Below are 24,166 nucleotides of genomic sequence, written 5' to 3' on the forward strand. Positions count from 1 at the left end.
TCTATTTAAAAGCAAGGAATTATGGGGAAAATGCAACAGTGTCAAAAAGTAGCTATTGGCTGTTCATCTTGGCACAATTTGTATGGGGTTGGAGAGCTCTGCGGCTCTAACATGCTAAATTTAACATGCTATCACACATGTTGAGCTTATAAGAGTGTTTTGCTTGCTATACATGATTAATGTATTGTCGAAGGCTTTCATATCTGGAATCACTGGGTTGTTGTAGTTTTTTTCAGGCTACATGGCCATGTTCTAGAGGCATTCTCTCCTGATGTTTCGCCTGCATCTATGGCAAGCATCCTCAGAGACCTCACCACCTCTGTGGATGCTTGCCATAGATGCAGGCGAAATGTCAGGAGAGAATGCCTCTAGAACATGGCCATATAGCCCGAAAAAAACTACGACAACCTAACTATACATAATTATTTCATGAGTTTTATCATTTTAATATTTCTAAGGCTTGTAATATTCAAACAGTAAATCTTACAAAAGATAAATGGTGAGATTTGTTAAAGGAAGAATAAGGGGGGAAATTATAAATTTGGGGTCATATACTATTCATGTAATAACCTAGGAATTTTTATGGAACAGATGTTAAAGAAACAATACATTTGCAGAGAGATTTGTTATAATAGGAGAGGACACTAATTGCATAATGGGTAAGAAATTAGACAGTTCAGGTAGACAACAGAGAAGGGATAATGAGAGATGTAAAATATTATGTTTTTACATAATATAATTTAGTAGATTAATGGAGAATTTTGCATCCTAAAGAAAAAAGCAATATAGACAGTAAAATAAACCAGCTATTTCAGAATATTCCATTTATTAGTATCAGAATATATTATGACATAATTCAAAGATACATTTTTTTGCCCAAGCTTTATTTTCTGGCCATTATTCTTCTAGTTAATGATGTTGCTAGCTCGTAGAAACAGAGTCAGACACTATTCTTTACAGGTATTAAAGATAGAATCATAGAAGATAAGAGTTGGAAGAGACCACATGGCCCATCTAGTCCAACCCCTTGCCATGCAAGGAAAGCACAATCTTGGTACCCCTGGCAGATGGCCATTTGGTCTCTGTTTAAAAGCCTCCAAGGAAGGAGTTTTCACCATACTCCAAGGCAGAGAGCTTTACTGCTGAACAGCTCTTACCGTCACTAAGTAATTCCCAATGTTCAGGTGCAATGTCCTTTCCTGTAATTTGAACACATTGCTCCAAGTCGTAGTTTCCAGGGCAGTAGAAAACAAGCCTGCTTCCTCTTCCTTATGACATCCTTTCACATATTTATGTATGGCTCTCATGTCTCCTCTCAACCATCTCCTCTGCAAGCATCCCCAGCTCTTTAAGATACTCCACATAGGGCATAGTCTCCAGACCTTTGATCATTTTAGTTGCCCTTCTTTGGATGCCTTCCAGTTTGTCAATATCTCTTTTAAGCTGTGGTGTCCAGATTTGGACATGGTATTCCAGGTGAGGCCTAACCAAAGCTGAATACAAAGGCACCATGACTTCCCTCGATCCAGACCAGTGGTTCTCAACCTGTGGGTCCCGGGTGTTTTGGTCTACAACTCTCAGAAATCCCAGCCAATTTACCAGCTGTTTGAATTTCTAGGAATTGAAGGCCAAAACATCTGGGGACCCACAGGTTGAGAAACACTGATCTAGACACTATGCTTCTTTTGATGAAGCCCAAAATCCCATTGACTTTTTTTAGCTGCTGCATCACACTCTTGGCTCATGTTCAACTTGTTGTCCACAAAGACTCCCAAGATCTTTTTCACATGTACTGTTGTCGAGCGGCATGTAGCTGTCTTTGTCAAATTCTTGGTTAGACATTGTTTCCTGACTTGAACAATATCAATCTTTTACAAAGAGACTGGACTCTAATGAAGCATAAGTTTATTCATTTATAGTATTTAAGAATTTGCTATGACAAACATTATTTGTAAAAGCATTGAAACGATCCTGAAGTCATTTGGAAGGGATTTTGAATTTTTGAATTTTGTATTTAATTGAATTTCAAACTTCTGTTCTCTCTTTAACGTCATTTCTCTCCTTAACATTTCAGTAATCTATGCCAGCAATTATGACAATGTTAGCAGACCATGCAGCACGGCAGCTGCTGGATTTCAACCAGAAATTGGATATAAATCTGCTGGATAATGTGGTGAACTGCCTGTATCATGGAGAAGGAGCCCAGGTAGAGTATTTGGAAATCAGAAACATGTGATGTGACTGTGCCAGAGGTTTAGCAATGAAGAATTAATCGTATCTTCTCTTAATGACTCTATACACTGGTGAAGCTGCAATGAAGCATTACTTGAACAGACATACACAAGTTACTCTGAAAAATACTTCATTGATTTCTGGCCTGATTTACATACCAATAATAGAGAGATAAAAGCTCTGCTCTGATACACATACCAGTAGCAGAAAAGTAAAAGATAAGTTAATTTGACTAAACTTTGTTTTACACTTGTCCTTCAGTCAGAACACTTAATTATAGTGGCCTTTTGCTGTCCCTGCACCTTCCTTCAGAACTGATTTCATGATGATACATGTAACTGAAGGGCAAATGGAGACTTTTCAAAACTGCCACAGTCCAATCATTAATTCTCTCTATATGCATGTTGTCTCTCTCCTTTGACCCCTTGTCTTCATACTTTTTTTTTCTTTTTCCATGTGTAAACCATTGTCTTTCCTCCATTGCCCTCATTTGCAGTCTAGTTTGATACATCATAGGGTATCAAACTAGACTATTTGCTTTCATTCTATTTTACACATTCACTATATGCTGGGTTGTGATTAAAATAGTTCAGAAGTCTTCACATAGATTTTGACGTTGTATACTGAGATTGGAATGAGCTGGGGGAGTCACCTATTCCATTTCTCTCTTAAGATGGTTCCAAACTACAGGTTTTCAAGGCTAATGATGTACCATTTCCCCACTTTGCACATTTTGGTTCCATATCTCATGTATTTTCAGACAGCAGTATGCTTTAGTGGGGTTCTTGCCTAGCTGCATCATGACTTGGAAGTTGGTCAGATTTCTTGAATACACCAGCTTTCTTTCAATCCAACTTTTCTTATTGAATCTTTTAAAAATATAGTGATACAAGTGCAGTCTGAATATACTAAAGTATGTATTTGCCAGATTTATTGAAATTTATCAGATTTCAGAAGAGCTAGACCAGTGGTTCTCAACCTGGGGTCCCTAGATGTTTTTGGCCTACAACTCCCAGAAATCCCAGCCAGTTTACCAGCTGTTAGGGTTTCTGGGAGTTGAAGGCCAAAAACATCTGGGGACCCCAGGTTGAGAACTACTGAGCTAGACTTTCATTTGTATGGCGTTCTTAAGTAATATCGTTGTATATTTATTGCATATAAATATATAAAACATCGCATTTTTGTATAAATGTTTTCGAAAATTATGCAATTTCATACATGGTCTTTCTAACTGTCTATGTGATTTTATCTTGGCGTTTTGGCTTTATGTATTTATTTTGTTTGTATTTTAACTTACTATGATGTGATTATGTTTTTAGTTGTATTTGTGTATTGATTTTCTGCTGTTCGCTGGCCTGAGTCCCTCTGCGGAAGTTGAGAAGACCGGGGTATAAAAGTTTTAAATAAATAAATAAATACGTTAAATACACACTTGTAAAATATATCTGTGCTTTTCTTATCTTAAAAACAAGTAGCTTAGAGCATGATTAAGTATAAATCCCAGCAATTATAACTCCCAAATGGCAAAATCAGTCATCCTCCCCAACCCCACCAGTATTCAAATATGAACATATAGGGTATTTGTGCCAAATTTTGTTCAGTGAATGAAAATATATTTTACATGTCAGATATTTACATTACAATTCATGAAAATAGCAAATTTACAGTTATGAGGTAGTAACAAAAATAATTTTATGGTTGGGGGTCACCACAATATGAGGAACTGTTTTAAGGGGCTGGGGTATTAAGAAGGTTGAGAAACACTGCTCTACTGAGTCTTTTTATTTATTTATTTAAAACTTTTATATCCCGATCTTCTCACCTCCGTAGAGGGACTCAGACCAGCTTACAGCAAGGATTCAATGCTACTAATACAAGTTAAAACATCATACAACTCATGATAAAGACACAAACTCCCTAAATTTTATCCATCATCAAAAGTGCACTTGTTTACTATACCAGTATTTCTCAAACTATGTGGCAGGGTGCAGTAGTGGACCACAAAAGAATAGTTGTTGCACTGTAAGAGAGAAACATTTAATAATTAAAGACTCTTGCGTGCCCAAAATGCCATCTGCCGCACTGGCTGCCCACTGTGTCCCTGTGTGATTCATTGCTCTGGCCTTCACTCTTTGTGTTGGGCACATTTTGCTGCAAGTTGTTACCAAGTGTGGCTGAGGTTATTCAGCTGCCTCTGATGCAAATAAGCCGCTAAATTAATCACTTTTAGAAGAAGTTTGATGTGATTTCTGCTTAAATCACTCCATAGGAAGCACACCTATATGGGTAACTGACAGTGAAACTTGTGTTCTCTTGGAAAGGTATTCCTTTAAGCTCAGCAAATAAACTTTTTGGGCAGAAAGGATTGGGGGAAAGTATGCATGTATATATATTTTTTTTCTTTCCAGTGAATGGGCCTTTGCTATCTTAAATAGGAAAAAGTTAATGTAAGCTTCTTCGTAAAAGCTATTTTGATAGCTGTTAATTATTTATTTCCCCTAATGTAGCAAAGGATGGCACAGGAGGTTTTGACTCACTTAAAGGAACACCCTGATGCATGGACAAGAGTTGATACTATTCTGGAGTTCTCTCAGAACATGAACACCAAAGTGAGTACATGATGTTTAACTGAATTCTGTTTTTCTTCCACTCAGGCTTTGAGGAAGGTATCTCCAATTTTAGAGTTAGCATTTGTTTTAACGTTTTGTTTATTTTCAGATTCCTTTAGTCTGACCCTATACTATCACACAGTATTTCCATGAGATTTTCATTTTTTTTTCTTTTTTGGGGGTAAAATTGTGGGTCACTTGGGATTTGTTAAAAATTCTGGTTGTAATATGAACAGATTTGAGTATTATGAAATTTTGTAGCAATATCATGTCTTTAGATAAAGTGTATGGCTTTCATTTAGGTTAATGAGAGCCAGTACACATAACTGAGGACCAAATAAGTTCCTCAATGTTTTTGAAAGACTGGTATTATTCTGTACAGTTTGAATCAGGCTAGGCACCCCAAACACTTTCTTCATTTGGATACAGTCTGTACTTGGTGTGCAGCACAGTTAATAAAGTCATATAATTAGGGTAGGTATTAGATAAAGCAGAGCTTGTTCGGCCTTCTGCAGTTATGTTTCTGCTGTGCAACTTCTGAAGGGTTAATTGCAAGTTGTAGAACATGTGAAAGTGGTTATCATACCATTGAAATTTGTGCATGGCCACATTCTTTGAACATACACTTTGGCATACCTTGTAACTAGTAGCATATAGCCATGCTCCACTGAGGTTCTGCAGAATTTGGATGGCCGTTATGGAAGTCTTTTAATATATTTTTTTTAAAAGAAGGCTTTGTAAATTTAGAACAAAGTTAAGAACTTCCTCAAAGTACTAAATTTAAGTAACCATGTTTGCCTGTTTGCTTGCCTGGTAAACTTTGCTTTTTATACTCACAGACATTACTAATGTTTAAGTTGATTTATCAACAGTATTTTTTAAAACTCAAATTTGTCTTGTGAAAAATGAGATGATTAGAGGAACAGAAAGAAAGCAACAGGTAAAGAATTCTTCACTTTACATAAATTGCAAATGATTTGGTGCTAAATTTATGCACTATGACATTTGGCTTTTATGCAGTCATTTTTTTTCTTAAAGCTGTTAACACTACCTGATATTAATCATAATGTTCCATTATGTTGATTGCTTGTAATAGGAAGAAAAGGGGTGTCTTCCTGTGCAACTGACACAGCTAGGCTTTGACGGCAGGCCTCCACAAGGTCTACCCTTTTGATTCCCTTTAACTGAATTCTGTTCATCAATTGCTTTTTTCCTTGTTTTGGTTTCTTGGGTGGCGGGAGGGGACGGGTTTGGTACATAGAATAAATGTCCCATAATAATTTCTGCCACAGGGATCATTGTATACACTTTTTCATTAATTGGCCATTTCTGTCCCATCTTTTGTAGTATGAATTGCATCATATGTATAATTTTTGAGACCTGAAAAAAAAATCTAAATAGAGATAAGCACACATCTATTGTGGAAGGCAATGCTCTATAAAGTCTTTGATAATTTATGTACACAAAGCTTTGGAGATACGTCCTGACGTCTCTTCACAAGACTAGTAGATTTGAATCTTTGCTGTATACTCATATTAATTTTAGATAATAATGAAAGAAAGATCTCTTTACATGTTAGCAAGCAGGAAAAATGGTCACAGTGTCACTTGATTATTTTCCTTCCTTTATATGTTAGGTGTGTTGTGTATGTTATATGTGTGTATTTTGCTCATAGAAGAGAAAAGCAAATTATTCTTCCTAATGCTGCACAGAGAGGAAGAAGATGGAAGGGGTCAGTGCATGTATCACTGAATCCTAATTTAAGTGTAGAGTGTTTATGTGATTAATGGTAGGCTGTGAAGAAAGGAACTATAGGTCAGTGTGCGTGTCTTTACCAGCAGAAAGCAGGGTTCAGTGAGCTATTCCATGAATCTCCCTCAGACAGAATGGTATGTGTTAGTGCAACAGGTTGAAGGCTAACACCCTGTCCACTTCAGTGCATCCTCGATGCTGATTGGGAACTCATGAATGAGATTTTGGGTTTGCGGAAAGAGACAGTTCAGGTGGGAAGATAAATAGTGGTGTCCTAGTGTGCAAGGAAGTCTACTTGTATTGGATTCCACACATTTTGGTATCTGCAGTTGAAATGATCCTGAATAAGCATGCTTTGAAATTAACTACATATTGGAATCCTTATGGACCCCTGGCAGTCATGGTAGATAATACTGTACTTGGGAGACTTGGAACTGAATTGGTTACAAGCCTTTATACTTTACTTAATATCTTGCTTTATTAATGAAGAACAAGAAGGTGGTACACAAACAACATGAGACAAAGAAAACGCACCAATGAAACAGTATCAGCACAAGTTTACAAGAAACCTAAAGCACACACGTCCATCTCTTATCTTTCTATGACTTTCTATAATAGTTGGAAAGAAGGAATATAAACCTGCCTTGCTGTTTAGTTTTTTCAACACCTAGCTGCAGATTCAGAATAAGCTAGTTGTAGTTCCACACTCTTTTCTTCCCTTTGAGCCCAGGTATGTTTCTGAAAATGCGTGGTTCCCAAAATTACTAGATTTCTTCTTAGATGTACTGATGGATGTCCTCTCCAGTGATGTAAAGCAAGAGTAGACTCACGTGGAACTAATGTTAGGACAAGGAGGACTCTTGCCGTGACTTGTGTATCACACCATAGTGTTGATTAGTGGAGGTTCTGGATGTGAAATGTTGTCATGAGCATACTGTTGTGCAGATGTGGTATGCACACTGGTCTGATTGCTGCTGAACAACTTGGGAACCTATTCAGAGCAGCTTCATGAATGCCACCAGTGTTCAGTAGAAATGTTTGTTCACTTGAGATTTAGGCCACACAACAAAGAAGTTATGTGCATTTGGGGGTTGGGGAAGAGAGAAGAAAACTACACATTGCCAGGGTTTTGCTTGCTGTTTCTTTGGCACTGGTTCCTATTGCTGAGGAGGAAGCCTGCTGTTCAGTTTTAAACATAGCTCTTTACTTTAGCAGTGAGAGACCTGCTGAACAAACAATAAGTAAAAACAGCTACAAATGACAGTCTCTCCCACCTTTCACCTATAACTTGTTGAGGTTGCAACTTCTAGCTGAAAACTTTTATCTTAGGGACATAGTAGACTAGCCAGAGATGCCTTCCTGAATGTGCACAATTCTGTAGAGTTTTAGAATTCAACAGAAACTGAACGTTCAAAGAAAAGTAGCAGGAAAATGTAACATAAACTAAAACGAGTCTCAAAAAGGGCGTACAATGTAGTTTGGGACAGTCTACATTGTGCTGCTTATTCAAAATGAGGCTTACATGATCCCTTTGGCTGAAATTTTAGTTACTCTACTCTGTATAGACACTAACAGTCTTGAAGGAGGATTTTTATTTTCAAACAAACATTTGGCCAATCATCTTATCACTCAAACACAGTTTTGCCTTTCAGGTATTGCCTCCTCTTGTCTTTCCACCATTTTCTGTCTAAAGGGAATGCTATACCTCTTTTACCCATTTTGCTCCTTTATTGTGTTCTTGCTTTTAATTATGTCCTTAATTTTGTACACATTATTATGGACGTCATGTTGGACATCTTGTAAGTTGAGGAGAGAAAAGGAATAAAATGGGTTGAAGAGTGTTTCAGATTTCCTACAAAATACATTGTTTTGAACCATGTCTTGGCTGGCTTACCAGAAAGGTAAAACAAGTTCATGGTATATATGGGATTGGTGAACTTTTGACTTGAACACAAACGTTAATCTTGAAAGGCTAGATATATCTGCTTTACGGGACAGACTATTGTACCTTAAAATAAACCCACGTTGTCTTCCTGTTCTTTAAGTTGAACATATTAGACAAGTATAGACTGTACATTTTCCAGAAAGTTTTAGAGGTTGTTATGTTAAGTCCCCAGCCTAAACTATTCAAGCCAGAAAGCCATATACATCCAAGTAGCTAAACTCATTTGTATATCTGAACTTATGAGCAGTCATGTAGGTTGTGCATTTTTGGTGACTGCTATTTTTCCCCTTACAGATAAATTCATTCAGCTCTCCAAAGCATTTTTCTTTCCCCTTCTGATGTGATCATGATCAAACAGCAGAAGTTTTAGAATAGCAAAAGATAAAATGAGAAAAAATGCATGGGAGAAAATCAGTGAATGGGTGAATAGTTTTGTGTTTAACCAACTTAATCTTAGATAAGTGTCAATGATGTCAGCTCGAATGACAATCCTGAATGCTGCTGTTAGTCATCCAGCATATTCACATATTTCATTTCTCCAATTTTCAGTATTATGGCCTGCAGATCTTGGAAAATGTGATAAAAACAAGATGGAAAATTCTTCCAAGAAACCAGTGTGAAGGTAGAGATTTTTTTTTCATGTTGCCTTTCTAATAAAACTGTTTGTGTTCGTTGATGGTACTATGTTGTGTCTTTTGATGTCTCCTGGTACAGTTGTAATTGCTGAAGACATGTGTTACCTGTATTCTAGATGTTACTTCACGCAGAACATGTCACAGTGGTTCTCAACCTGGGGTCCCCAGATGTTTTTGGCCTACAACTCCCAGAAACTCCAGCCAGTTTGCCAGCTGTTAGGATTTCTGGGAGTTGAAGGCCAAAAACATCTGGGGACCCCAGGTTGAGAACCACTGTGCTATAAGATTCAAATATTTGATCTGATTTCTAATTATTAACAAAGATTGGGTTTTATTACAGTCTAATAAAAATTAATTTAACAATCCCCTCACTTCACCTTTTTCATTTGTTGCTACTTGTACTGATGATGTGAATGGAGAAGATGTAGCTCCGTGTTCAAAGAAGTGTTTTTGCCACTGAATTGTAATTCTGTGCTTTCTATTGTTTTTCTTGATGATGTGAGAAAGCAGTGTTGTATTTACCACAGCATATTATATTTATGTAGCTGTTCACCAACCACAAAGAAGTATACAGTGTTGTAACTAAGATTTGATGCTTTGAGAACTGGATTGATGTATAAAAACAAACCTCAGTAAAATTGAATTGTATGTTTTGTTGACACTGGAGCTGAGGGCCAACTTTGATCCATACACAACTCTTGAATTGGAGTGAACTGAATAATCCTGTTTAGAAATGAAGAGTTTTGCTTTAAGAATGCTGATAGAGTTGGTGGTTGCACATTTCTAAACTATTCTTAAATAAGAGAGACTGCCGAGAAGAAGAATGAAGTATAAGAGAGGGTGCTAAAATTTAAGGTTGTCATCAGTTCCATCCAGAGAGATGCTTTTCCTCTACTGAGCGTGGTTCATTGTCCAGAGTATAAACTTTCGGCACTTAATTTAATGCTTACCTAATTGAAGCTTCAAGTAGAAAATCTTTGGCTGACTGAAGTGCTAGACACAGACTGTGATGTTAACTCTGGCTAGCTGGTGCAAGAACTGACTCTGGACATTATTTAACTGCTGTCAGTATACATAAAAGTTACGTGTTGGCTGGCAAGCTAAAAAGAACAGAAAATTCAGCAGAGCATAAAAGGACAGTTGCTGCAGATTTGAATATACTACTTGAAACTTCATGTTGTCATTGCTGTCATCTTTTTGCCCTCCATTTAAAACAAGTAGGTAGGATATATGCCCTAAGTATATTTTCATGGGTGAATAAATATACTGACACCTCTCTCGTGAGATAGGAGTGAAACTGGCCACATAAAATTTTAAGGGGGTGCATTTTTATCAAAAGCAGCTTTTCTCAACCTGGGGGTCGGGACCCCTGGGGGGGGTCGCGAGGGGTTTGAGAGGGGTTGCCAAAGAAGATGTATTTCCAATGTTCTTGGGAACCCCTTCGGCAGAGAAGGCTGAAGATCTCTCTCCCTGCCCGTCTCTTCTTTTTTGGAAACACTGAATCCTCCCGCTAAAAGCCCTCCTCCTTCTGTGATTGGCCAGCCTCTCAGCTGCCCTCTCAGCCAAGGGGAAGGCTGTTTCTGAGACTCCAAGCAGGAAGAGGAAAGCAGGCGTGCTCTCCACTAAAATCACTGTCAATTCCTCCCAAATCCCTCCTGTATTTTCTGTTGGTCATGGGGATTCTGTGTGGAAAATTGGGCCCGATTCTATTGTTTGTGGGGTTCAGAATGCTCTTTGATTGTAGATGAACTATAAACCCCAGCAACTTCAACTCACAAATGTCAAGGTCTATCCCTCCCAAACTTCACCAGTGTTCACATTTGGCTATATTGAATATTCATGCCAAGTTTGGTCCAGATCCCTCATTGTTTGAGTTCACAGTGCTCTCTGGATGTGGTGAAATACAACTCTAAAACTCAAGGCCAATGCCCACCAAACTCTTCCAGTATTTTCTGTTGGTTGTAGGAGTTCTGTGTGCCAAGTTTTCTCCAGTCCTATCGTAGATGGACAAGGGCGGCTCAACCCATTACGCAAAGTAAACATTCGCAGTATAGTTGATTTTCTTGAGGCGCTCTTGGGGGAAAATAGACCTTGACATATGCGAGTTGTAGTTACTGGGATGTATAGTTCACCTACAATCAAAGAGCATTCTGAACTCCACCAATGATGGAATTGAACCAAATATGGCACACAGAACTCCCACGACGAACAGAAAATATATATCAGTGATTGGTTTTGGGGGGGAGGGGGAATACTGTTTGCTTACCATTGAAAATTACCTAGGGCCACCTCTGTTGTTGGAGTTCAGAATGCTCTTTGATTGTAGGTGAACTATAAATCCTAGCATCTACAACTCTCAAGTCACACACCCACTCCCAGCCCCACCATTATTCAAATTTGGACATATCAGGTATTTGTGCCAAATTTGGTCCAGTGAATGAAAATACATCCTGCATATCAGATATTTACATTATGATTCATAACTGTAGCAAAATGACAGTAGCAACAAAAATAATTGTATGGTTGGGGGGTCACCAAAACATGAGGAGCTGTATTAAGGGGTCACGGCATTAGGAAGGTTGGGGACCACTAGTCGAAAGTATTACGTTTAATAAACAATTTGAGCAGAGAGATATCCAGCTTTCGTTTTATTGAGCTTTTGGGGGGGGGGGGAGACCTAATTCCTAAAGTGGTGAAGTAGAAGACTAGAGAACAGCATCATTAAAAAGAGGAGGAAGCAACTGGTTAGTGTTATTTCTAGGCTATCATATTTACTCTGCTGGCAGCCTTTCTCATTCTTTTGTTGAAAAGATTAGAGCCAATGCACTTAGCGTACTACAGATAAATGATTAATAAACAATGTGATGTTGTTTACTAGGCATGGGCAATCCATGGTTCTAAAGTACTTACAAAACTAGATGGTGCAGGTGCTTTGCTACTATAGTGTTGCTAAAGTTCTGGTGATGGAAATTTCACAATGCTAACAAAAGTTTCAAAATTTCGTTATAAATGGCAGTTCCTAATTGGTTCTGTCATAAAAATTGCAAATCACAAAATAATAATTAAATTTTGAAAGTTTTGTTAGAGTTCTGCAATTTTTACCCCCGAACTTTAGCAACACTATAGCAAGAAAGCACCAGCGCCCTCTAGTTTTGCAAGTACTTTGGAACCATGGATTTTGCCCATGGCTCTTACATACAGCCTATCCTTTCTTGTCTCTAGTTAGAGGTCCTACACGTAGATCATTGCCACTTTGTGTTGAAGTGAAAAGTATAAATAAGTTTATTAGGTTGCCTTAATTCAATGGGAATTACAGTAAACCAACCAAACAGTTGTATTGCTTTTTTTTTAACCCTACCATTGAAACATGGGTTATTCCCCCTGTGGTTCTACTTGCATTGCCTTGTTCTAAATCAGATATAGGTACTGTTTTCCTGGTGGTCTGTGTTTGTTGCTTTTCTCAATAAAAAAAATTACTGATGCAGATTTCCAAATGGTTCACCAGTCCTATGGAAAACCAGGTTGTGATTTTCCCAGCCAGGGAAAATTCATTTTTTGAGTAGTCTTACTGCAATAATCATATCATGTACTGTCTTGAAATGCATGGATTTTGTTTATTCGTTTTGAAGTCCCAGTAAAAATAATACTGAATCTTACTGTAATCTGATTTTTAAATACCTCTTGTAACAAAATTTGTATCTATCTCCAATATTCTTTTCATGATAGAGAAAGTACTTTGGTATGTTTCACAATAATAATTTAAAATAGCTGAAAATTGCACTAAACAGTTAAAAACTAAGACAAATTTAAAATAGCATACTACAGCTTGAGATAATATTAGTAGACCATAAGAATTCTGATAGAAGAGATGTTTTCATTTGGTTGTGGAGTGAAGCCAGCATCATTATCAGTTAGAGCAGGGGTCCTCAAACTTTTTAAACAGAGGGCCAGGTCACAGTCCCTCAAACTTTTGGAGGGCCGGATTAGAATTTGGGGAGAAAAATGAATGAATTCTTTTTTTTAAAAAAAAAAAATCTTTATTGAGGTTTTTACATACAAATATGCTTATAGGTAAAAAGGTAAAAAGAAGAGAAAGAAAGAAGAATATATATATATATATATATATATATATATATATAGGGGGGAAAGGTGGGGTTAAGTGTAGAGGTGGGGAAGAAATAGAAAAGATGGGTAAAGGGAGGGGGGGGCAAAAAAAAAAGATTTTAAAAAAAAGCCCAAAAGTAGGAGTATCTCGACCTCCTGGTGTCTTCCGAAAATCTTCTGTTCATTTTGTTTAATCTTATCCTAAAGTAGAAGATAAAAATAATAATAATAAAAAAGAATAGTTCTTTATTTTTCTTCTCTTTTAAATTTCTTTCCCCTCTTCTTTGGTTTTCATCCTTGATTTCTCCTTTCTCCTCTATATCATTGTCTCTTTCTTCTTTCCTCTTAAGTATTCGATGACGTCTTTCCAGTCTGTTTCTTTTCTTCCAGTTTCCTTGTTTTTCAGTAGTAGAAAAGTAAGTCTGTCTAAATTACTAATGTCCAACATTTTTATTCTCCAGTCATCTTCTTCTGGTATTTCTGAATGAATTCTTATACACACCGCACATATCTTATTTGTAGTGCAAAAACACTTTAAAACAATACAATAATTAAAATGAAGAACAATTTAAACACTTGATGTACTTATTTGTATTTCAGTGGAAAGTGTGGGCCTGCTTTTTGGCTGATGAGATATGATTGTTGTTGTTGTTGTTGTGTGCTTTCAAGTAGTTTCAGACTTAGGTTGACCCTGAGCAAGGGCCAGGTAAATTACCTTGGAGGACCGTATCCGGCCCCCGGACCTTAGTTTGAGGACCCTTGAGTTAGAGCCTTGGGGAAGGCATTCCAAAACCAGTATATGACAGCAAAGTTCGCTTCACCATGTGCTTGCAAAATGAATACCTCATATTGGTGGACATGGAAGAAGGTCCCCCCTTCCTTCAGGGAAATCTCAGACCATTTCAAGCTTGGAGATCCCAGACTATTTACAGCACCACATGTCATCATTGGTGCTTTCCAATTCAGTTTAGAATTGCTTTTGCAGGCAATCATTTAAAGCTGGGTGTCATATTTCTCTAAGATGTTCTGATCAGTAGTTTAACTGCTATGTTTTGCATTAACTAGAACTTCCATATCATCTTCAAGGGTAATCCTTCATGCAGTATATTGCAGTAGTCTAATTGGGAAGTTACAAGTGCATGAACTACTACGTCTCCCAATTATTCCAGGCGATAACTGGCAGGCCAGATAAAACTAGTCCCTGCACACTGAGTTACAGAGTTTAGCTCTGGTTCCAGCAGTGTAGATGGATCCAAGAATACTCCTGAGCTACATATTTGATTCTGCAGGAGGAGCACGGCCTCATTCAACATGGATCAGCATCCATCTTACCAGGATTTAGTTTCAGTTCATTGGCCCTCATCCACTCCATTACAGGTCACTGGCACTGGTCCACCACTTGTGTGCCCCTAGCTGATTGACAGCAAGGAGAAATACTGCTGAGTGTTGGCAGAATGCTGATAGCACCCGTAATGACTTCCCCTGGCATCATAGGGTTGGGAATTAGTGACACAATATGCCTTTTTTAAAAGTTATATTCTGTCTGTGGTTGGACATTCAAAGTTCTCCAAGTTCTACTTAAAGTTAACCTTGTAAAATAACTGATTATTTAGTTGTATTCATAGAATAATTTTAGCGGTACGAAAATTAAGACCTTGAAATCTAACTCAGTCTAGGGTGCAGGCTTACTTAATCTTTACAGCACACCTCTCGTCCAAATGGCATATTTAACCTGTAGTTTTTAAGTTGGCATTCACTTCATTGAAATGGTTGCAGAAATTTTGTTTAAGTAATAAAATGAGGGCCAGGCAGTGCTACTATAAACTGACAAAACCCAGAGTGTATTTGGGAGATAAGTGACTGGTGGGTTGTCACAGGGTACTGTCCTGGACGTGGTGCTGTTAAAACTTTGTTATTAATCACGTGAATGATACAATAGAGTCCATGTGTATCAAATTTGCGAATGACACCCAATTAGGAGGGGTGGCTAATACTCCAGTGAACAAAATCAGAATTTAAACAAACAATTAGAGAGCTGGGCCAAAACATTTCAGCAGAGATAAATTCAAATTACTACACTTAGGCAGAAAAAAAAATGACATGCACAGTTATAAGCTGGGTGATACCTGGCTTGAAAATAGTATGTGTAAAAGGAAGTAAGAAATCTTCGTAGACCACAAGCTGAGCATGAGTCAACAATGTAATGCAGTAGCTAAAAAAGCCAATGTGATTATTTTTATTTATTTACTAGCCGTCCCCTGCTACGCGTTGCTGTGGCCCACATGGGGGTTCTGTGTGGGAGGTTTGGCCCAGTTCTAGAGTTGATGGGGTTCAGAATGCTCTGTGATTGTAGGTGAACTATAAATCCCAGCAACTACAACTCCCAAATGTCAAGATTCTATTTTCCCCAAACTCCACCAATGTTCACATTTGGGCATATTGAGTATTTGTGTAGAGTTTGGTCCAGATCCATCATTGTTTGAGTCCACAGTGATCTCTGGATGTAGGTGAACTACAACTCCAAAAACCAAAGGACACTACCCACCAAACCATTCCAGTATTTTCAGTTGGTCATGGGAGAACTGTGTGCCAAGTTTGGTTCAATTCCATCGTTGGTGGGGTTCAGAATGCTCTTTGATTGTAGGTGAACTATGAATCCCAGCAACTACAACTCCCAAATGACAAAATCATTTTTTGAGTGAAGGACATACATTGGGTTGTTACATGTCTTGTGTCCAAATTTGGTGTCAATTCGTCCAGTGGTTTTTGAGTTCTGTTAATCCCACAAACGAACATTACATTCTTATTTATATAGATTTACTATATTTGTATCCCGCCTTTCTCACCCTGGAGGGGACTCAAGGTGGCCTAACAACAGGCAGCAATTAGATGCCATAGATGTATGTGTCAAATAAACAATTACAATTAAAACCAAACAAAACATAAATGGTTAAAACATCAATTAAAATCACGCCATCCAAAACATAATCTAGGATGAATCAATTAAAGTGTTTATATTAAGGTAAATCATAATCCCACTCTATTCTGTTCGATCAGACCTCACCTCAGTTCTGGACACCAGAAATCAAGAAGGATCTTGACAAAAGCTGAAGCTTATCCATAAAAGGGCAACCAAAATGATCACACGTTTGGAAGCCAAACTCTATCAGAACCAGCTTAGGGAGCTGGGAATGTTTAGCCTGGCAAAGAGGAACTTTGCAGGTGACTTAATAGCCATGTTGAAATATTATTATATTGAAGAGGGAGGGGTTTCTGCTGCTTCACACACCAGATAATGAAACAGTGGATTTAAACTCCAGGAAAAGGGATTCCACATAAAATTGGGAAGAACTTCCTGGTGGTGAGAGGTTTCCCACAGTGGAATACACCGCCTTGGAGTTTGGTAGATTGTCCTTTGAAGTTTCTAAACAGACTGTCAGGGGTACTATGTATTCCTGCATGGCTAAATAGTGTTAGAGTTGATAGCCCCTGTGGTCCTTTCCAAATCTATATTCTACAATAAGAAAAAGAGTTGTTAATTTGGCAGGATTTGTTTTTAAACCCAGGCTAACTCTTACTATTTACTACCTTGTCATCAAGAAATTTGGAAACAAATGTCTGCATAATCGGATCATATTCATTTCCTGGTATTGAGGTTAGATTGATTGGTCTGCAGTTTTTTGGATCACCTTTTTTGAAAAGAGGAACTATGTTTTCTCTTCTCCAGTCCTCTAACACTCACCTGTTTTCTGAGATTTCTTTAGAATGATGGCAGGTGGTTCTGCAGGTATGTCAGCAATTTCCTTCAATCATAATCTGTGATGTAGTTCATCTGGTCTTGCAGATTTGAACCCATTGTGCAAATATGAAGAAAAAAAGAGGGAAATAGATACGGTATTTCCATTTTCATTTGTGAATCAAATGAAGGTGGGTTTTTAGCAAGTGTGTCCAACCATCCTTTGCTTCAGAGTAGAATCTGGAGTTGAGACTCTTACGTGCAAATAAATTTTTATTTTGTTTTCAAAAAACGAGGAAAATTAACCCAAATAAACAATTAAAGAAGGGGAAAAAGATGGAAAACATCACAGGATCAAGTATGTAAGTCATGGGGCCATGTTAAATAGTACTACACACGAGTCCGTTTTATCATCAAAGACATAGAGAGGAAGGAAGTATTATTATACATTTTCTTTAGTATAGGGAGAAAATGAAGTAAAAGGGGAAAAAGTTCAAAGTACAACACTTTCTCTAACAAGAATAACAGATTATCCTTCAGGATCTGCGTTGATTTATTTTCTTATATTGTTCCTCCTCTTCTCTTCCAATTCTACATCGCATTCCTTCCCTGTATTTTATCTAATTAACTAATTGAAACTTACCTTTTCTACTCTTGATGGCAGTCAACTATATACATATCTTAAAGTTAATTTTGTTAGTAGATTAGTAATATACATGTAAATGTTTTTATAATTATTCATGTAGGATCTAATAAATCTTATATAAATATATAATTATAATAATTTATTTATACCCTAATGATAGAGTATCAACCTTCAAGTTAATACGCTTGTCTACTTTAATTTCTAAAACATTTTTTTTCTAGTTTATGGATAATTTTTGCCTGGGCATTAGCAAGGGAAGTGTATCTCAGTAGGTTCTTGTAGGTTTTTCAGGTTGTATGGTTGTGTTCTAGAAGTGTGTCTCAGTGTTTTTGGACCTCTCAGGTGCATTCAATACTATTGACTATGGCAGTGGTTCTCAACCTGTGGGTTCCCAGGTGTTTTGGCCTAAAACTCCCAGAAATCCCAGCCAGTTTACCAGCTGTAGGATTTCTGGGAGTTGAAGGCCAAAACATCTGGGGACCCACAGGTTGAGGACCACTGGATTATGGTGTCTTTCCAGATCAGTGGTTCTCAACCTGTGGGTTCCCAGATGTTTTGGCCTTCAACTCCCAGAAATCCTTGCAGCTGGTAAACTGGCTGGGATTTCTGGGTATTGTAGGCCAAAACACCTGAGGACCCACAGGTTTAGAACCACTGTTCTAGATCACCTGAGGGCTTTGGTAGTGGGGGGAACTGTTCTTCAGTGCTTTCGGTTCTATGTTTTAAGTAGGTTCTAATGGATTGCACCCAGGGATAGCCATATGGCATACCACAAAGTACCATTCTATCCCCAGTGCTCAGGAGAGATCATCTGGAGGCTTGGGACAGGGTGCTCTCAGTACATTTCTCCATGCCTTCGTTGGCCAACAAACATTGCATTGCAGAAGTCCAGCCTTGAGGTTATATGTTGGGGGAGCGGGGGAGCACAAACCCAATCCAGAAAAGTGGGAGGAACTTACTATTAAGGCTCCTGATCTTGGCTTGGAAGTTTGTCATCCAGTCGTGGATGGGATTACACTCCTCCTGAGAGACTAGTTCATAGCTTGGAGTTTCTTCTGGAACCATTGCTTCAAGTGACTGCCCATAGGAATACTAACTACTAGCTTCAGCTGCTATGCCAGCTTCATCCCTTCTTGGAGCTGGAGGGCTTAGAGATGATAGTGCATTCATTTGTAACCACAAAGCTGGACTTCTGCAATTCATATATGTTGGACTGAACTACTTGTGTGCCAAGTTCAAAAACTTGAATAATGACAGAACATGGCAGCTAGATACGTTACTGGTGAGTCTAGGAATGGTCATGTTGCACCTATCTATATTAAAATTATTCAGCTGACTGCCAATTAGTTTCTGGACAAAGTTCAAAGTATTGGTTCTCACATTTAAAGCCTTGCGTGGTTTGGATCCGGGTTGTCTACCGGATTGCTTTCTCCCATGTAATATGCCCAGTACACTCAAATCATCTGGAAGACATTTACTACAGTCAGGCTGGGAACTGTTAACCATGTGATTATTTCATCAACTGCCCCCAAATTCTGGAATAAACTGGCAAAAGAAATATGACAATTGGATACCCAGTCTGCATTTAAAACCACTTTAAAGACCAAACTCTCCTGGCAGTCCTATCCAGACGGTTTTTACATTATGAATTTAATACATGTGTATGCTTATTAAACTAATGTTATGCTCTTTTAATTGATTACATACTTTCATTAGTGCTTGTTTTTTTTGTTATGTGTCTTTTGCTTTATTTTAATCTGTTCTCCACCTCCATAGGTAGAGGGGATAAGAAATAAATGTTGGTTCCATTTCCTTTTTTAAAAAAATGTTTTAAAAAAGGTAAAAAGAAAGTGCGGTAACTGGGTGGTCTAGGATCAGGTGTTTGGGTGCCTGCTTCAAGATTTGACAGCATCCGTGTCCGTGCAGCTTCCTTGTGCTTCTGTGTCTTTTTCCTTAGGAGATGACTGCAAAATGGATACTGCATAAGTATTTAAAATACAAATACCTTTCAAGATGTCATCCAGACCTGGCAACTATTCTTCAGTTTTTAAATATGGTCTTGATGTCTAGTCGTTATTGTTTTTCTCACTTCCTTTGACTGCCTGTTTTGAAAACATTGATTCTGACTTACATATCTGCCCTACATTTTCATTCAAGAGACATCAAAAGAAAGTTTGCTGATATGGACTTGACTCACTTAGTAGTCCCTTAACTTCATTGTCATCCATCAAGCTGCACTTTTCTTGGACAGTTTCTTTCTTTAGATTTGTTTTGCTGAATTATTTGTTGGTTTTGAAACAATAGTGCATTCTGCAACATCTATTTTTTCATTCCTCTTTTCAGTTTGCATTTTTTTACCTCATGGGATGAGACTCCCATCATCTAAAGCAGTGGTTCCCAACCTTTTTTTGACCAGGGACCGTTCTCCAACATTAGTACCAAAAGGGTTGCAAATCAGTTTTTTGTCAACTTTAGATTCGGTTTAGTTATTTGGGGGTGCTGATTCAGAAAATTGCATTGGATTGACCACATCAGCTCTAGTTTCTAATACAGAGCATATGCCACCAAGTAGTCGCCATCTGCTCGCCCACAAAAAAACCATATTTAATAAGCCTTGGCACTATAAGAGCGTTTCACAAGACCAGTCACTCTTGTTGCAACCGTTTAGTAGCAGTGAGACTGTGGACCATATTTTAGTTCTAGGGGAACCACTGGTGGTCCATGGACCACAAGTTGGGAACCACTGAGCTAAAGAAAGCCATTTTTCGTTTAATGGCTTTCTTAACACAGCATACAAGCTGTGCTGGCAACCTCTTGGTAGTTCCTGTCCTGCAGTTGCATCCTACTTGAATTTCTTTTGTGGTTGAATGGAACGACTGACATTGTATTTCAAGTTCCCTTTTAATAATTATTTCAGCCTTAAAGTTTACTCTTTTGAGATAAAATATGACTGACGTGGCACTTTCCCATTTATGTAATTGTTTTATTAGCACTGTTTCTGGTCAGTTGAAAAATTGTAATGTTTCAAAATAGTTCTTAGCAATACTTGTGATTAATTCTGGACCAGCTGTTCTGTAGAATAGTCACTTAGGTTTAGACATTTCAAAGCTGTACCTCTCTTTTTTCATGCATATTTTTCCTCTGTGAGGATAACCAAATCTGTCCATTGCTACACCAATTCCTCTCTTGTATACCTCCTGAGTTCCCATCTCGCTCTGGAGATCAGGTTATTAAGTGATGCAAAGGGATAAAGAGAAGAGGGATCTGCTTTGTCAGCATAGCCAACGGTGTGGGATTATATATATATATATATATATATATATATACACACACACACACACACACACACACACACACAGAGAGAGAGAGAGAGAGAGAGAGAGAGAGAGAGAGAGAGATTTCTGACTAACTTAGGAAAAAAATTACCATGCATGGAAAAATGCTGGTTTTTATAGTAAACCTATTTTTAAAGTGTAGGACAAATCCAAAACCATCATGAATGGGATGCAATGTTGAATGGAATAAATATTGTTGCTGTAGTCTAATGATGGAGAGAAGTTAGCAGACTGAAAAGATTTGTGAATGCGAAAGTGGGGAAATAGGAAGGCCAGGAATGGAGAGAAGGCTTGGATTGTTGCTATCCAGCAAATGAGTGTTTTGAATTGAAAGTTGCCATCTTATAGTTTGATAAGAAATTGATGGGAAAGCCAATGGAGAATTAAAGAAGAGTTAACAGGATTTTTTTTAATTGCACAAGGATGGGCTGAAAAGGGACTGTGATAAAAACAGAGCAGACTATGAAACGGTTGGGACCATGTTAGTATCTGGATTTGTGTGACAGATGCAGTCTTGCTACTCAGCTATCTGAACCCACACAAAATGCAAGGGCAAGGGAACACAGTGGTTTTTCTACATATGTAAGCATCCGGAATTTTCTCACAATAAGGGCTAGTAAATGACGCAGATCAAAATATTTTTCCTCGAAATGGGGGGAACATCCTGATTCATGCTTAGTAAATTATTATAATGATTCATAACTTTAGGAGCGCATGTGTTTGGAAAGCATAAAATATCATCTAAGCAGACTCAGTGGTGGGTATGAAGTAGCATTTCTCCAAGCCAAGGACCCGTTGTGACATGCCAGTCTAATGATGATACAGTGCAGGATCTGTTGTGCTGAACTTATACCTCAAAAGGTAACAGATTCATGTAGCAGAATCTACTACCTTATATCTCGCAGGCCCTGTTGTGCAAGAGGAAAATGAGCCAGAGCTTGTGCTTAACTGTCTTATCCAGCCATTAAGATTGTTGGTTGGAATGTAACTAATCACCCTAAAGAATATTTATTTTGGATTTCCTTATTTATTCAGATTAGATCCCACCATTCTCCTTGTGCAAGATCTAAAGCACCTTTCTTGGATTTAGTACCACACTTCTCTTAACCCAGGAAATACTTCTGTGAGCTACTCAAGGCTACTTAAATTCACTTACTTAATTATTTACATTAAGGAGCTAGTCTTCTTGTTTTAGGGAGTTCCATTAAGTTTCACTCATATAAATTATATAATGAAATATCTAATCTGAATGTTGCAACAGTTGCTGTCTTTAATTGCCAGTTTATAGTTTTTATAGGTAATCATTCTTTGATGTTTTCTAGGTATCAAAAAATATGTTGTTGGCTTAATTATCAAGACTTCATCTGATCCAACATGTGTTGAAGTGAGTTTTTTTGGAGCGGGAGAATTTTAAAGTTGTGTGTGTGTGTGATCAACTAAAAACAAGCCTTAATTCTCCCTCTCTTTTTCCCTTCAGAAAGAGAAGGTATACATTGGGAAGTTAAATATGATTCTTGTCCAGGTAAGTTAAATTCCTGGTCTTTCAAAATACTGCAGGAATTTAGTGTTACAAAAGCTAATACTGTGCTACCTGCGGTTTTCATGTTTTACAGATACTAAAGCAAGAATGGCCAAAACATTGGCCAACATTCATCAGTGACATCGTTGGGGCCAGCAGGACAAGTGAGAGCCTTTGCCAAAATAACATGGTAATCCTTAAGCTGCTAAGTGAAGAAGTTTTTGACTTTTCCAGTGGGCAGATAACGCAAGTGAAAGCCAAACACTTGAAAGACAGGTAAGTGATATTTGTTGGGCGAGTAGGTGTATTAACAAAAGGCCCTCATAAATGCACAGTGTGACCCACTACTAGTAGCCCAAAGTGATAAAAAGAATAAAAACACACAGGCCAGTGTTATCTCTTCCATAGGAGGTTTTTTTTATAGCCAAGTAATATGATTGCACTATTGAAAAGAACAAGATTTCCATAACACAAACAAAGTTCTTTACATTTCCTTCTTTACTTCCACATTGGGCTTCTTTCTGATGCAGATAAACTGCTTCGCTCTCATAGAACCTCTTCTTACGCAGAAGTTACACAGGACCTTCACACAGTAGCTTTTTACACACAGTAACCTTCACACACGTTGGCCTTCAACCTGGCGCTTCCGTCACCGAAGCTTCTCACACACCAGCTACTGAGGCCGTTCTCACACTGAGGGCTCTCCCAGACTTACTCCTCTCGCATACTAAGGCAAACTAACACAGAAGTCTACTCATACTGAGGCCCTTCTGCAACAGAGACCTCTCACAAACTGATCACAACTAAGCTACAGGCACACCTGCTTATATTGAACTGCAGCTTTTGTTGAGTCATTGCATCTATTTAACCCTTTCTGTGCTTGACTCACATTTTTGTAATTAAAAATACCTAGACAATATTCTCATAAACTACATAAACATGAACTGTTCTGCTTCTAAGTGCTGATCATTGACACTATGTTGCTTACATTTACCTAGTTTCAGTGCCTACTCTTTGGTGACTTGTAGATTAGTGTTACACATTACACTACCTTGAAAAACAATTTAGGAAATGCATAAATTGGATTGATCTCAGGGACCTGAATATCTGAGGTATCTTACTCCCATAGAAAAGGGATGCTACAAATGGAATAACAAAAAAATAACATATTTGGATATTATTTGTCAGACACTTTGTTTCAACTAGAGCTTGCATGCATACATATTGGCTATGTTATAGGGGAGGAAGCATTTATAAAGTTGTACTTAGAAATCAAAATTTCAGTTAAGGTATACATGGTAAACATCCCTACTTTTGTGTGAATTAGTACTTTGTCATTAGTTGAACTACTCTAAAAAGCCATAAAAGTACATGTCTTATTTGGCAGCAGAACTGTGCTGCCAGGGACACAGTCCTGCCTTTAAAATATGGTGTTAGCTTCCAGAAATCTTTCTTCTATCTATATAAATAAAAATGTAATGTCCGTTTGTAGGATTAACATAAGTCAAAAACCACTGAACGAATTGAGACCAAATTTGGACACAATACACTTATCAAGCTAACGAGTTACCATTATGCATAAAAATACTGAAAAATACAGTGGAAAAGGCTTTAAAAGCCAAAAAATAAAAAATACATCGCAACACATGCGCA

At 37.8% G+C, this 24,166-nt stretch overlaps 1 protein-coding gene across 5 annotated transcripts in view; it reads left to right on the forward strand.

The window, feature by feature from the left end:
- Positions 1–24,166, forward strand: part of XPO1 (exportin 1) — a 60,294-nt gene that overhangs the window by 12,650 nt on the left and 23,478 nt on the right. For 4 of the 5 annotated variants that reach the window (XM_067462768.1, XM_060754626.2, XM_067462778.1 and 1 more), the window contains 6 exons: positions 2,075–2,206; positions 4,740–4,841; positions 9,088–9,160; positions 22,317–22,378; positions 22,472–22,516; positions 22,608–22,789. In XM_067462768.1, coding sequence (XP_067318869.1) covers positions 2,081–2,206; positions 4,740–4,841; positions 9,088–9,160; positions 22,317–22,378; positions 22,472–22,516; positions 22,608–22,789 — 590 coding nt within the window. In that variant the 5' untranslated portion in view covers positions 2,075–2,080. The other variant, XM_067462785.1, reaches the window with a different exon arrangement.

This window comes from Anolis sagrei, chromosome 1 (assembly GCF_037176765.1).
Source record: "Anolis sagrei isolate rAnoSag1 chromosome 1, rAnoSag1.mat, whole genome shotgun sequence".
NCBI classification, from domain to species: domain Eukaryota; kingdom Metazoa; phylum Chordata; class Lepidosauria; order Squamata; family Dactyloidae; genus Anolis; species Anolis sagrei.